General features: G+C 40.3%; 1 protein-coding gene across 1 annotated transcript in view; it reads right to left on the minus strand.

Moving 5' to 3' along the window:
• Window positions 1–358: 358 nt before the first annotated feature.
• LOC109972647 (centrosomal protein of 162 kDa) overlaps window positions 359–15,856 on the minus strand; it is a 41,509-nt gene continuing 26,011 nt past the window's right edge. The window contains 15 exon segments of the mRNA XM_020621654.1: window positions 359–796; window positions 2,516–2,650; window positions 5,103–5,201; window positions 5,288–5,429; window positions 5,512–5,644; window positions 6,854–7,145; window positions 7,386–7,598; window positions 8,467–8,706; window positions 8,811–8,915; window positions 11,006–11,169; window positions 12,831–12,957; window positions 13,042–13,141; window positions 13,316–13,428; window positions 14,153–14,284; window positions 15,098–15,232. Coding sequence (XP_020477310.1) covers window positions 587–796; window positions 2,516–2,650; window positions 5,103–5,201; window positions 5,288–5,429; window positions 5,512–5,644; window positions 6,854–7,145; window positions 7,386–7,598; window positions 8,467–8,706; window positions 8,811–8,915; window positions 11,006–11,169; window positions 12,831–12,957; window positions 13,042–13,141; window positions 13,316–13,428; window positions 14,153–14,284; window positions 15,098–15,232 — 2,340 coding nt within the window. The 3' untranslated portion in view covers window positions 359–586.

Consider the following 15,856-nt stretch of genomic DNA (forward strand, 5'->3'; position numbering starts at 1 on the left):
CTACAGTGAAAGTCACTTTCGAATGGATATTTGTAACCCTCTTCCCCGATTCTGGGCCCCAGTGGGAACATCCTGAAATAGATGCTGTGTTTACCTAAACATGGTTTTTAAATGTTTTCAGTTCTGCCATTTATCATCTGTTAATTTACCTGTTTAGCACCTAAAAGAGATCCAGCTCTTTCGTAAGTATCCTCCAAAGTCTTTGGAATAGTACCGATATAGAAATCATGTCATGTTAGCATAGGGTGGATTAGATTCAATTTACTTCAGCTTGGCCAATAAAAGTGATTAACAATTTATGGTATCAGGACAGGTGTTCCAGTGTAGAGTGAATCAAGGAGTTTCTCAATACGGTTTATCACAGATGAGACTTGAAAAAATATTTAATATAAAATTTTCACACCTTAAATTACAGTAGTTCAGATTAAATAAAAACAGAAACTAGCTACAAAATATGCATACAACCATAAGAACTAGGTACAAGTATGTGTACTAAAACAGATTTGATTCACCCACATTAAACATTGCTGATGGTAAAGCAGCTAATTAAGCTAAGTATTAGCTTATGTCAAACCTTCTGTGTGCATCAAGTCCTCTGGGTGAGAGGGGGTATGGGGGTGTCAGGAGCAGGAAAGACCACTCCCTGTTTTTGGAGATGTCTCAGGATGTCCAGGATAGAGTCCAGCTCCAGCCGAAAAGCCTCCAGTTCTCTATTCTTGTCCTGAGCCAGACGCCTCCAGCGCTCCACCTCTGAATGCTGATTAGCCTCCCGCATTTGCCACGACCCACCGATCACCTGCAGGCAGAGGGGTGGTCAGTTCTGTTCAGTTCTGTATTCTTCACCCTTCAAATGCTTTGGCTACTAGGTGAGAAAGTCAATGAGTCAATTCACAGTCCACTGAACATCTCTGACACTGTATATTGCATCTGTCATCTATGTCACTGTGACGTGGTTCTTTTTAAGTCCCGGATAAAAAGATGGCGTAGTCGTATATGCAGTGAAAACCAATAATTTATTGTGCTCATCCTCAGGTGAAAAATAGCCCAATATTTACAAAAACGAATTAAAACAGTTCTTAGACATTTTCTCCCCCAGACAGATACACCCTTCTATGCAGCTCAAAACCAACTAAAACTCATGGTGGGACCTGGGTCCCCTTTAATACCCTAGGCTCCGCCCCATCCCAGTCGCGTCACAGTGACGACTACTCACATGACACACACATCACCATATTTAACGGCTTTAGAAATGGCCGCCACGTTTGAACCTACGAGATACACTAAATCACCTGAAACCCGGTAAGTAATACTGCCACTTAACTATGTTGTTTTCTCTATGCGCATGTGGAAATGACGGCGTTTACTCCGTATAACTTATCAGCTACTCGTGACGGATCTACTCCGTCCCATCCACCAATGACATCAAGTTATTAGTATCTGTTAGGCCTTTGATACTACGGGAGCTTAACAACTTGCTTGTGTTTCCACTGTATTCTCCACACTTCAGAGGCTACTTCAGATGCTCGGGGAGAGAAGGAATGTAACAACTGGTTTGCAACATGGCAAACATAGTTAATTAAAACACAGGATGTGTTTTGCTGCAATGTTCTGTATTTGTCTGTGTAAAATGTAGACTGTGTACACAGTGTTTGGAGTAGTTTAAAAACTAATTACATTTCCCAGTAATGTCTGGATAGCTTTGACATTTTCAGAATCATGGGACATGTCCAATAGTAGCATATTTTTTAATAGCAGGGCAGCACAACCAAACACTGCATCACTGCATGTTACTTTCTCTTTACGAAAGAAAAGCTCAGATATGATTAATATTATTGTTCAAGAAGGGGAGATGTATTATTTATGAAAAGCAAGCAAGGCAGCTACTGCTGCATTTTGTGACCGGCATGGTGCAGCTATGTGCCAAATCGGCGTGGTTTCCATTCCAATAAAATTGGCACATGCCGCTTGTGCCAGCTGAAGTAACAGCAAATTGTGGTACATCAACAATACAACACAGTCTGACAGAATGGTGAACAGCAGCCTATTTGTGGTCAGAAAATGCAGGCACCATATCCTCCCAGTAGCCAACAACTTTTGATTTGTGAATCGGAAACACTGAATCATGCTGACCTTGACAATTCATTCCTTGATCTAGACTGTAAAATTGTGATTTGTTGAAATTTAAACCCATAAAATCACACTTGCTATTAAGATGGTATCCTGGTATACCATGTTACTATGTAACAAGCGGAATGTGAGCATGGGCAAACAGAACACAGGAACTATTACCTAGACCTTACAGGATCAGGTTATGGGAAGCTTCATGTTACAGGCTGTTAAAAATCCTGTAGTGGAAAGGCCTGTGGGGCTCAAGAATGGCTCCAAAGTAACCCAAAAAGCACCTCAAAAATGATTTCTAATAAAGCAGTACATAATCACAAGGAAACAGAAAATGTTTGTGGTTAAAACATTTCTTAAAGCTTTTCTAAACAGAAAAAACTTATGTCATTCACACCTGCTGTAGCTCTTTCTGTCTGTGTTGGTGCCTGAGCTCCATGTTGAAGATCTTTCTCTCCAGGCTATGCAGAAGTTTCGCTTCAAGGCTCTGAGCTTCTTTAGCTTCTTTCAGCTCCTTCAGCAGACTGGTCAACTGCACACAAGGTGAATGTTAAAATATGAAGAAAAGAAAGAAAGAAAAGAAAAAAAAAGGCAATACCAAGATGGCTGCCTGTGCCTTTCCCTGCATAGAGCCTCTATATTAGCCTTATAAAAAAAGTTTTTAAAAGCTTATAGTGACATTCACTTAAAATTAAAATCACTGCAGATGGTACAGTAATGTTCAACTTCCATACTTCTGAAAAGTTTTGTCAATTTGGTGTTTTTTCGATCAAGGACATTGTTAAGGCCCTGGGAGCACAGCGAAGTGGTTTTACATGAAGTCTACTCAAAATCTTTTTTGCTGTGACTTTCTGGGAAAACAAGATAATGATTAAAACCAAAATACTGGCAGAGGAATCGGTGTAGATTTTTTTTTTTTTATTCCCCCAGTTTTCTGTCAGAGGAGATCAGCAAAGTGGTAAAACAGCAAGTTACCCTCATGGGTCTAATGGAGGAGGTTGTGAGCTGAGGTTTACAAACAATCAAAGTAACCAGAGGACTGAATTACTGGAATAAATGACTGATGACTTGGAGCAGTACTCCCATGCCAATGGCCCTCTGATCACCAGCTGGATACCAAACACTGCAGCTATGCCAGGGCTGCAGCCGGCCTGTCTTTCATCCCTTCAGTCTTCTTAACCTCACTTAATTTGATTGTTTTTAGCATTTATTTATTTTTTAAATTCAAATCTACATTAATTGTAGGTATATTTAATGACCTGTACTTATGGCTTATTTTTCAAGTATTTGTAGACTCTTTTCTTTATTGGTTATTCATACTGTATTATGAATCTGTTAGTGACAATTCCACATGCTGTATTTTAATAAGGTTATTAGGTCAGCTTTGCTCTGCATGATTAGATAAATACTATTGTAAGGTATTTGGATTAATTGCTCTTTTTTTATTTGATTTTATCTTGGGTGTCTACTGTGTGTGGGTGTAATTATGAGGAAAAAAACACACACAAAATAAAATAATCTAAATACCATCCCAACCTTTTCTGATTTGGGGTTATAACAAGCATTGCTTCTGCCTGAGCATTTTCACTCTTTAAATACATATTTATTTATTTATACTGTTTGTATTTACTTTGATTGTAACATTTTATATTGTTTATACTTATTGCATTATGTGTGGTGGCTCAAATAAAATAAACTACAGGGCAACATAGAAAAAACTTGCAGGAGGGCACAGAACATCTATCATAATGTCAAACACATTGGATTTGTTTTTGACTCAGTCTTCCTGTCTACATTCTTGTCACATGATGTAACACATTTCCCGTTATTGGTTAACGCAGCTTAGTGAGGAAAAGGGAGCGCTTGATTTGATGCAAGGTATCTCCCTGCTAATGCAAACATGGCAGGATTATTGTTGCGCGAGATGAGATCACACAGAGATCTAAATCACACTCATGAAACGATTTATCATGCAGCCCTAATCTGGTGCCTGAAACCTTTATTAGAACATGTTTTTATATTTGTGCATTTAATAAATATTGAATCCAATACCGGTGTTCCACTGCCACCGGGAACTGTACTGTACCCATACCATACCAGGGTTTGCAGGTATCCAGTGACTCGGACCAGAGAGAAATGGACCACGCTCAGGCTGAAAATCGTGATACTTGACCCTGCTCAAAAGCAGGTCCCAAAGCATGCTACTCTGCCCCCACCCAAGCCAGCTACATCAGTACATTCTGATTGGCAGAGAGAAAACTTAGACAATGGGGAAGTGTCTCAGTCAAAGAAAGAGACCTGCCTTTAAAAAAAATGAAAGAAGAAACAGCAGCGCATTATAAAGAAATGAGGCCAGTACAACAACTATGTTTGTTAAGTTCATGTTTGCTCTGTTGAGTGCCTACTGTTGATATCTGTTCTGGTCGCACCACAGAGGGCACCATGACGTACTCTGCAAGAGCAAAGCTCACGCTGTGCAATGGAAACAAACATGTACTGGGGCCTGGCAGCCCAAGCCAAAAGGTGGCCAGCTGGTTTGAGTACAGAAAGGTTTTTGCTGGCAATGGAATGATGGAATAAGAGTGTGTCACTGTCACAGTGTTGACTTAAGTATTTGGATATCTTTGTTCATGACTAGGGTGGGAGGCAGACTCTAAATTGCTCGTAGGAGCGAGTGTACGTGTGTCAGCCCTGTGACAGACTGGTGACCTGTCTAGGGTGCACCATGCATCTTGCCCAGTGTCAGCTGGGATTGGCTCCAGCGACCCTATTCAGGAAAAAGTAATATACTGTAGATAACTGATGCATAAGGTGGGAGGCAAAGTTCTTTTTGGGTTGCCAATAAATAAATAAATATCTGATTACAAACAAATCTGGAAGACCACTGACCAGCAAAATAGCCTTGTAATTCATCCTGCATTAAAAAAAAAAGTACAAAGACCCATCAGAATTTAAACGCCACCAGCCTTTCTCCAGCGGCTCACCTGCGTCTGCAGAGCATCCTCTCGAGTCCTGGATACTGCCAGTGCATTTTTGGCTCCCTGCAGCTCTTTTAGTTGGTCTTGCAAATGTGTCACCATTACCTGCAGGTGAGTGTGAAGTTTAAATCAAGAGAAACATTTTCAGTACTTCCTGATGACATGAGAGTGGTTGGTTAGTGAGCCCATACCTCCTGAGTGCTAAGCTTATTGGCCAGTTCAGCAACTTTTGAGGAAGAATGCTCCAGGGCATGGATGGCACACAGCTGGTCCAACACCCTGAGGTGTTCTGCCTTCATAGAGGACAGCTGCTCTGCAGACAGATCCTTCAGCCTAAACAAGCACATAACATCTTGTTGCTCCTTCATATTCATGCTCTGCAGAAAATGTATTTTGTGTTCACAGATACACATACCTGCACAGCTCCTCCTTAGCTTGTATAGCTTCAGTCTGTAATGCCTCCTTCTCGTGTTCATTCTGCAGCTGCAACTGCTCCAGGCGCTGCCTCAGAGTCTTGTTCTCCTGCAGAACCTCTGAGATATGACTCCCTGCCAGAAGGATGCAAAATTAAAATGGAATGATCAGATATGTTGTAATGCCTTCAACTACAGCAATTGAATAAATGCAGCACTTTCAGGCATAGTATACAGAACATGGACGTTAAACACATGCCATCACTTATACAAACACAGGCATCAATTAAAAAAAAAAAAAAAAAAACATTAAGAGCAGATTTTGACCCTCATCTCTTACACTAGAATCACTTTGCAGAGGGATTTGCAGTGACCAATAATACTTTCAATGTACATAAGGGCTGTTTTAATATAGACTTGAAAAACTGAACTGTCCTTTTAGATAAAGCGCTATTTCTGTATAATTCAAGTAAACTGAATACACTCATTGTATGTAATGCTGTATGCTGTCACATTCATAAAAAATAACAATAGATGTAAAAAGTATTTGTCTTTGTTTTACTTTTTCCAATCAGATAAAACACTGACAACAATAACATGCACTCTCCCTTTTTCAGATAAAGAGGCATCACTGGCCAGTTTCCTATTATCTCATAACCAGGACCTGTAACACTCAAGTCTGTGTTTTTTTTTTAATCATTTTGGACTTGTGCCAAGTAGTCATTATGCAGAAAGGCACATTTCACGTTTATATATCATATTATTGAATTATAATTCTTAATACATTGAGGTCATCATTCTAATGTTGCAGCTGGTAAAGGTAGAGCTGATGTTAACTACCTTATATGATATGGATATAACGTGATCTACTGCTGGGTAGCTTGGGAATTTCCCACCGTGGAACAGTAAAGTTGATGATTGGCCTTCTAGATTTTTATTTTTATTTTTATTCTGGATGTTTAATTCATCTGAGTCTGAAAAGTAACTCATGTTTTCAAATAAATGTGGTGGAGTAAAGAGTACAGAATTTGCCTCTAAAATGTAAAGTTGAAGTATGAAGTAGCAGCATATGGAAATATTTCAGTATTCATCTATCAAGTACAAATACCTCAAAACTGTACTTAAGTACAGTATTTGATTAAATGTACTTATTTACTGTCCATCACTGCATGCTGCACTGCTTGAAATGTGGTTTGGATTTGACTTAAATCCAGGGTGGTTCCAGTTTAAGCAAAGGATGGTTTAACAAGAACTGCTATTCTGATATTAGGGCATAACACAACAATAGTATTTATCTAATCATGCAGAACAAAGCTGACCATGACAAACTGTCCACATTCACACCTGTAAAGACAGTGGGCTGGTAGGTCTTCTCATAGTGAGCAGCTGGAAACATCTCTTCCCCTCCACCTGTCTCTGCTGCAGTAGCACAAGTCGAGTCTGGTTGTCGTTTGGTCTCTGTAGAACGGGTTTCTGGTCGTGGGCTGCTCCTCCTCTCTTTCTGAAGTCTCTCAACAGTGCGGGTCAACTCCTGAATGGTACGTGTCTTGGCAGCAAGCTCTTGGTTTAACCTCTCTATCCGAACACCAAATGCTGCCTCGGCTTGACGCTGGTGTCGGCCTGGACTTGGCTTGGCCTGTGGGGAAGGAAGGTTTAGATTGGTTTGTATGGACAAGTAAGACTTTGTTTTAATCGCATATATAGCCCAATATTCAGCAAACTGAGATATTTCAAAGGTCCAGAGCAAAGAATGTCACATTTCTGTGTTTAATACACCTTCCATTGACTCATCTCCACAGATCTATCTGTGATAGCATGCCTGAGTTAACAGTGAAGCTAAGAAATGTTATTTGTATTTAGTAGCTCCTGCAACAACCTTTTGTTTGAGCTGCTGCTGGAGCGACTCTATCTGGTCACGGAGGCCTTTCTCTTTCTCCTGCTGGGTTTCCTTCAGCTGCTGTAGCTCTTCCTGCAGAGTTTGGACCTGTGTCATCCATGGTTTGGGCCCAGCTGCTAAGCTTGCTGCTTCAGCCTGTTGCATCTGTTGCAGCTGCTGCTCCAGCTCTGAGATCTGCTGCTCGTAACGAAGCTAAACAGAGCACACAAAGACATGTATTTCTTGGCTATTTCTTTTGAAATTTCACCCTGTTTTCTTAAGCGTTTCTGAATGAATACATTTTTAATTCATTTAATAAACACTGGGTCATTTTAGTTTATATTAATGAGATAAAAATGATCTTATGTCAATCTATGATCACATTTAGCACTGAATTTTTAAAACTGGAAGCAAAGGCCTGTTTTTATTAATGACATATAATAGAATCTGGCAACAATTCGCTTTTCTTTACTGTAAAAGACTGTACACCAGTGGGATGTATCTGTTTCTCAGTGCCAAAGCCTGTTTTCCCCACAAGTTCCACTACTTTGGAAAAACAAAAACATATCTTTACTTAGCTCTTGACTCCATCCATCCATGCAGATAATTTTAGTTTTATTTGTACATGTTTTGGGGATTTCTGCCACTGAAAAACTGTTAGCCTGAATAATCTACCAAAACAAACAGATTTTGCAGGGACTATTTCCTCAACCTGAAGCATTTCCAGTATAAATGATTCCATGTATTGCTCAGAGTAACAAGGACATTTCTGGAAAGATAGGTCTTAGTTAAATGTTTGAAATGTCTTTTTCAGTGCACAGAAATCTCAAAACCTGGACAAACAGGACCAAAACTGCCTGCATAGAGAGGAGGGAAACACCACTAGAAGAGAATACATGGCTTTTTTGTATGAGTAAACCAACACTTTGGGTGAATGTGCCATATACAGCGGCTTCATCAAGTATTCCAAACCCTTCATGTGATTCATGACAATGTCTTTTCAATTATTGAGCAAATGCTTGTTATATCAGTACTGTCTGCTGACAAACTACTGCACTGAACTTCATTACTTCAGTTGTACCCTAATCCTATGGAACTGCTGTTCCATGGCCCTCAGACTGTGTTTGGCCTCCTCATCATGGTTCTCCAGCTCTTCCTCCAGACGTTGAATCCTGCGCTCCAGGAAAGTATTGATCCGGCTGGGCGGAGATGCCGTAGATATGACTCCATCCTTCTGACCACCAGCTCTGGCTGCCGCATAGATCAGAGCAGGCAGGGAATTTGGGTTTCTATGCCCCAATATCTGCTCCAGCTCCTTCACCTAGTAAAAGCAGAAACACTCTTAACCAGAGAAGAAATGGAAGCTGGTGTGGTAAAGGGATGTAACAAGTTTGAATAGTTATCTTGTTTGGTTGTGTCAGAAACCTGTCGCTCCAGGTCCTGCATCCTCTTTGTGTCCATAGATTTCTCTTTGGCCTTTCTCTGCTGATTGCTGCTTCTTTTTCTCACTTCCATTTTTAGCTCTTCCACCTGAAATGAAGGCAACATGTACAACACCGTAAGCAATGTTAAACTGTCTTTCACCACCCTTAATGCCCCACATCATGGATCATACCAGGTCTGTTCTTTTATCAGCAGCCACCTCACACAGTTGATGCCCACATACCTCAGGCACACTAAGCATTAGTGTTCAGTTCTCAAAAAACATCTATTTATAGCACTTATGTATCTAGGAGGGGTGTAGAACATTATGAATTAAGGCTGTAAATTCTGTTTTAGCAGATGAGGTTACAAGTGTAGCTACAAATTGGAAACCAGGATCTGTACTGTGGAAGATTGTTATACTGTAAAATTCAGTACATTTATTAATATCTGTGACTGAGACATCTCTAAACTGCAGACAGTCAATCACAAATAAAACTAAAGTGTCAATGGCAGCATCTCTCTGGCAGGGTAGCCTGTTTTAAATGCGAAATCCACCTGAATTAGTGAATTATACAGGTTTACAATGGCAAGAAAAAGTAAATGAAGCATTTGGAATAACCTGTTTTTTATGTATGAATTGGTCACAAAATGTGATCTGATCTTCATCTAAGTCACAAATACACAATGTGCTTCAGCTAATGACATACAAACATTTATCATTTTTTCATGTCTATTGAAAACACCTATAGTTGAAGTCAGAAGTTTACATACACTTAGGTTAAAGTCATTAAAACTGATTTTAACCACTCCACCAATGTCATGTTAACAAACTCTCATTTTAGCAAGATGGTTAGGTGTGTACTTTATGGAGGACTTCTCGTACAACATCAGTGTCTGACCTCACAAATGCGCTTCTGGAAGAATTGCCATTAACACATTCCTAAACCTTGGGGTGGCTGTGGCTTACGAGGTAGGGCAGTCGTCTTCTAACCAGCAAGTTGGTGGTTCGACTCCTGGTCTCCCCGCATGCCTAAGTGTCCCTGAGCAAGACACTGAACCCCAAATTGCTCCCGGTGGTTCGACTGGCGCCAGTGTGCGGCAGCCTCTCGTCAGCGGTGTGTGAATGTGTGTGTGAATGGGTGAATGGTGTATAATCTCCTGTAAAGCGCTTTGGCCAGTGTAACACACTGTGAGAAAGCGCTATATAAAATACAGTCCATTTATATAAAAATACAGTCCATGGACTGCCTTCCCAGAAGAGTTGAAGCTGTTATAGCTGCAAAGGATGGGCTAATATCATATTAAACCATATGGATTAAGAATCGGTTGTTACTCAAGTTCATTTGCATGTGAAGGCAGACGAGCGAATACTTTTGGCAATATACAGGGAATTCTACAGGATAATATCAGGGTGACTGTCCCTCCGTCTGAAGCTCAGTAGAAGTTGGATGATGCAGCAGGACAGTGACACATTAAAGTAAATCCATTATAGAATCTGCCATTTGATGTGTCTCAGTCAGAGTCCAGATTTCAGAGATGCTGTAGATTAAGCTCAGAGAACACCAGACATCCCAAGAATATGGCTGAGCTGAAGCTGTTCTGTCAGGAAGAAAATTCCTCCTGAATGTTGTGCAGGTCTAATCCACAGCTACAGGAAGCGCTTGCTTGAGGTTACTGCTGACAAAGGTGGTTCAACCAGTTATGAAATCCAAAGGTTTACTTACTTTTTCCAACTGTACTTTCAATTTTTAATGGCTTGGATGGTATCAGTTTAAGCACATTGTGCTTGTCTATATTTGTGACTTATGACCAATTCATGTAAAAGTAAAGCAGGTCATTCCAAATGGTTCAATTACTTTTTCTTGCCAATGTAGTGTTCTTTGTAACAAGTTCTTTTTCTTCTTCCAGTTAAAATCTGGTAATTTTGTCCTATAGACCAGGAAAAAAACAACCAAAACACATTTGTGATGTTGCCTTATACTCCACACCCCTACATACAAAGCAGCATCACTTTCTTTGATTTGGGCCATGTCCCCTGTGGAGACATGAAAACAGAATTCAAAATTGGGTTGTGTAATTTTGACTTTGTGAAGGTGTGTTATCAACAGTAAGGCTACACTTGTATAAGGATGACTTTGTATAAGTTATACTGAAGGTAAATGAGATAATAAGTATATATGGTATCAGGGCTTCACCTGCTCTTTGAGTTTATGTATCTCTGCTGTAGCAGCCTTCAGTCTGCCAGCATCTCTGTCCAGCAGCTCCTGGTTCTCAGCAAACCACTGCAGCTTCTTCTCCAGTACAGCCACTTTCTCTCTGTGCTTGTCCTCTAATACACGCATCTCAAAAGTTTGATCACCTAACATGGTCAGAATGGATATACACTGTCTCAAGATTATGCTTATCTTTTAATATTCAAGTTTTCAGTGGCCTTTGCCATACAGCACCCTAAACACACCTATGTGAAAGATCTGTATAAATAACATACTTACTGCAAAATTGGTTGTGCATGTTTTCCTATGTGATTATATAAAAAATGTGTTGTATACTTTGATGAACATACAGTATCACACTACCCTATGAAAGGAATAATAATCATGTAGGCCAATTAAACACAAAATAGGAGACACACACACACACACACACACACACACACACAGAACAGCGGCTGTGCACTGGCTCATATCAAAGCCAGATTAACACAACAAACACTATGGATGATAAAATAGCGACCACCAACACTGTTATTTACTTGCAAAGCAGGCTATGACCTGTCAGAAAGCATACACAAAGTGCACAGCATATGCATTGGCTATACAATGGATGTTATGAAAGGCAGCTTTACAAAATATCTTGATAACAGCATCAGCCACTAATACAGTATAAGAGGCAAAGAAAGTGTCATCAAATGAAGAGTTAATAATAGGCTAATGATAGACCAATTAGTCTTATGTTAATTCTCCTAAAATGTTCTTGCACTTCAGGGTTTACAATGATGAAACTTCTTATCATCCAATTGCTTGACAATGTCTCTGTGTATTCGTATAAGGTACATGGGCTATCATGTGTGCTACAGGTGCTGGTGCTGCTTTCAGATATTGCTTCTGATCCATTAGTTTTTGCTCTTTCTGATGTTTAAATAAAGAAATCCGAAATTCACTTTTGCGCCACCATTTTCTGAGAAAGGTCACATACAGTACTTGTTGCAAACAGATGTGGTTTGGCCAAACCCTTTGCAAATGTGGAACCCAAGATCCACTCTTAACTGCTTACTAAGATCAAAATATTATTAGAATATGAACATACCCAATTACAATTAAATTAAAAAATATTAAATAAATAATGCTTATGTTTTTAATTTATAATTGTGGCAGACATGAAGATCATCTACTATTTTACAGGGGTGCTGCAACATCCTTCACACCCCTACTTCCCACGGCCTTAAGCCATTTTCAGATAGGATGCACTGCACTCGCTACGGGGGGTGGGGGCAGCACAGAGGAGGAAGGCACACATGCACAAATTACACACATGTTGGGTGCCAGTTGCTAGGTGACCAAATAGCTTTCCATGAGGTGGTTAGTAGATATTAACTAGTTTTTCGAGCAGTGGACATGGATACACGATGTTATCTATCTACATGTCAGCAAAAAGCTCTGGCTTTAGTTGTGTTGATGAGGAAGAGGAGATGAGTTGTAGTGAAGAAGAAGAGGATGTTGGTCTGACAAAATCAGCTTCTCCTCCATGTGTCTCCTCCTTTGTGATCTGTCAGGTTCTCTGCAATTGGACGCATTGATGTGTCATCACAGAGCACTGTATCCAGACTGAACTTTTTTTTTTAAACTTCAACGCAGCTTGCAGGGACAGCACGTGCATCCTTGCACGCAGATATGTTTTTGCACTGCACAACACATAGACATGAATGGTTTGATAGTGGAGTGCAGCACCCATCGCATCCTATCTGAAAACGGCCTTAGTCTTTGGACTGAAATTCCACCAATGTTCTGTGTCCAGTTTTACCTGAGGTGGAGATAGCCTTGGCTTTAGCCTGGTCTCTCTCCTTCTTCATTTGCTGCAGTTCTACCTCCAGAGTCAGTTTTTTTTGCTCCAGTCTGTGAATGTCCTCGGACAGCTTAGCCTCATTCCCCTGCACACAGTCACATTTTAATGGTAAGTGAGGGGGTCGAGTCAAATCTTCAGTAAACAGTATTTCAGTGACAGCTGTACTTGCCTGAAATGTATTTATTTGAGTTAACAAGTCTGTGATGCGTTGAGTGTGGCTGACTGAATTTACATTTCCCACATGGCATGAGATTTTATTCAGCTGTTCCCTGGTGAAAATGAAAAAAAATGAAGATGAAAAAAAATGCAATAAAGAATACAAAAACCATAAAACCAACCTGAAAAAACAACTATATGAAGTTTCAAAACGTGGGCCAATATTATTGGCACAAACAATTGCATTTACAAATAGGTCACAACTCTGATGCATTAATAAAACCAACCTTGTGAAAGCCAGTTCATTCAACAGCCTCTGGTTTTCATTAAACATGGCCTCCTCATTGGCAATAATCTTGGCCTGCTGAGCCTTCAACTGCAAGTACAGCTTCTCATTCTCCTGTAAATGAGAAGCTGTAATTTACTGTGGCTTAATGGAACAAGAAAAAAATAAAAAAGGAAAGAAAACATCATCTTTAGCTATTGAGACGCAAGTAGATTTTTGTTGCATCTTTCTTTAGTTTTATATCGAGTGTTGGCTTGGGTCAGTGAAACCATGGCAGAATGCAGCGGCAGTGCCCTTGAGACCTTTCATCCATCTAAGAAGACTAAGTTGGAAGTGTGGCCATATTCTCGTTTTTACAAGAGTTCTGAGGAAGACTTAAGTGAAGATGAATACCATGTCTGCAGAATATGCAGATATAAAAACTGGTGTAAAAGGAGGAAACACTTCAAATCTTTTTAGTCATCTTCATGACCACCACCATCTACTGTCAGTTAACTTTTAGCTCATGCATGATGACTTTGAAGTGGGGCAAATAGCTTGTCATGCCCTCATGCATCTAAAATCATGGAGAGCGTTGTCATGCACTTAATCAGCTCATCATTTTAATCACTTTAAATTCACCTGCACTAAAGAAAAGTCAGAATCAGCTTTTTTGAGCAGATGTGTTGAACACAGGAGGAATTTGACTCTGGTACAGTGGCTCTCATTGTGTATGTACAATGCTCTTCTGTAAGGCAACAAGCAGACAAAAATGAAAAAAGCGAAAAAGAAAAAAGCATGGATTCATTTACAAGTGTATAGCCTAAAGTCAAACCAGTGAGAGTTCAGGGAAACAAACCTGCTGGTAACCTTTTATGAGTGTCTCCTGCTCTTTCATTTCTTTATCAATCTGTTGGAGCTTTTCCGCTGTTGCAGGGTCTGTGGCCTCAGCCCATCTGTTCTTCTGATTCTCTTCTTCTGTATTTCGCAGCTAAAGAGTGGAAAAACAAACAGCTTATTCACTACATATTCATGTACCACAGTTACTACTAGGGATGCCCAGCACTTTCACTGCATTCTGAGCATATCAATACTGACCATCTGCAAAAACAACATATTTTATTTATAAACACTACAGCTACACAGCACACACAAAGCCTACATAAACATTTCTAAGAGCAGTATGTTCTTTCCTTTATTTTTCTATTTGGTCCTACAGTGTTTTGTATGATATCCACAGAGAGAGGAGTGTTGGGACATTCACTGAATCGCAGATACTCATTTCCAGCATGAACAAAGCACTGTTTAACTGCAGCTCAAGAAAGGCATGGAACATCTACAAAACAGAGTTGATAACAGCTGCAGCGACCATCTTTGAACTCAGAGTCTGCTTGCTTCGTTCTCTTTTCTTACTACTTTGTTTTTGTTCCTTTTCCTGTTTCCCAGTCTTCAAGTTCTGCATTGATAGAAACCTTTACAAACTGTCATGTATTCTCACAGAAGAGTGGAAGGCCAGGAGGTGGTTTTCCATAGTTTGTTCAATATAATAATCAGGCAGCTGTGACAGTGGTTCTACAGCCATTCATAATTTAAATATTAACCCTTGGGGTCCTACTACAGCCACACCTGATAGTACTGCACTCAGAATGTCAGTAATTCATATTTCAACCAGCTCTGCTCTAAATCACAAAATGTAGTAAACACTCATAATGTCAGTAATAAATGTTTGTAACAAAAACTGCCAGAGCACATGTAAATAGTATTTGGCTTTGAAAGGTCCTGGGCTGTGAGTGAGTCTATGCACCTTGCTTTGCAGTAGGTAGTTCTGCTGTCTGAGTAAGTTGAGCTCCTCTGCTCCTTCCTTCATCAACTGCAGCTCCCTCTCTTTCTGAGCCAGCTGGACTCTCAGCTCTTCCACCAGCGAGTTCTCCTCATTACTCTGTAAGTCACATATCAACACAGATATCAGATGGAGTCAGTAATGGACAAACTGTCCTAGAGGAAAAGCATCATACACTGGCATCCCGTCTGTGTTTTGCACAATGTATAAAATGCCTAAAGTGCAGTACATAGTGTTATTGCAATTGTGAATCACAAACAACTTTGACATGCTGCAGTTTTGGGACTGTTGTAACTGGAGGTGTCCTGTCTCGGGGTGGCTAGCTGCCACTGGCTATGCCATTGTTGCATCTGAGAGCAAGACAGAATGGAAAACACTGCACTTCGTGTTTGTTAACAAGGTATCAAATCCACTGCATTTGACTCGATGAGCTGGAGCTACCTGCTGGATTCAGGAGCTAGCTTTCTGCAGATGTCAGAGTAATGTCCAGTCATTCAAGAAACCCAAACAGAAGCAGCACAAAATGAGTAAACAGACATCTGTACTCTATCTGTGCCACAACTGAATTTCAAGGTGGAGGACAGTGCTCTATTCATCCATCCATCCATTTTCTTCCGCTTATCCGGGACCGGGTCGCGGGGGCAGCAGTCTAAGCAAAGATGCCCAGACCTCCCTCTCTCCAGACACTTCCTCCAGCTCCTCCAGGGGAATGCCAAGGCGTTC

The sequence above is a fragment of the Monopterus albus genome, unplaced genomic scaffold, assembly GCF_001952655.1.
Source record: "Monopterus albus unplaced genomic scaffold, M_albus_1.0 scaffold264.1, whole genome shotgun sequence".
In the NCBI taxonomy this organism is placed as follows: Eukaryota; Metazoa; Chordata; class Actinopteri; order Synbranchiformes; family Synbranchidae; genus Monopterus; species Monopterus albus.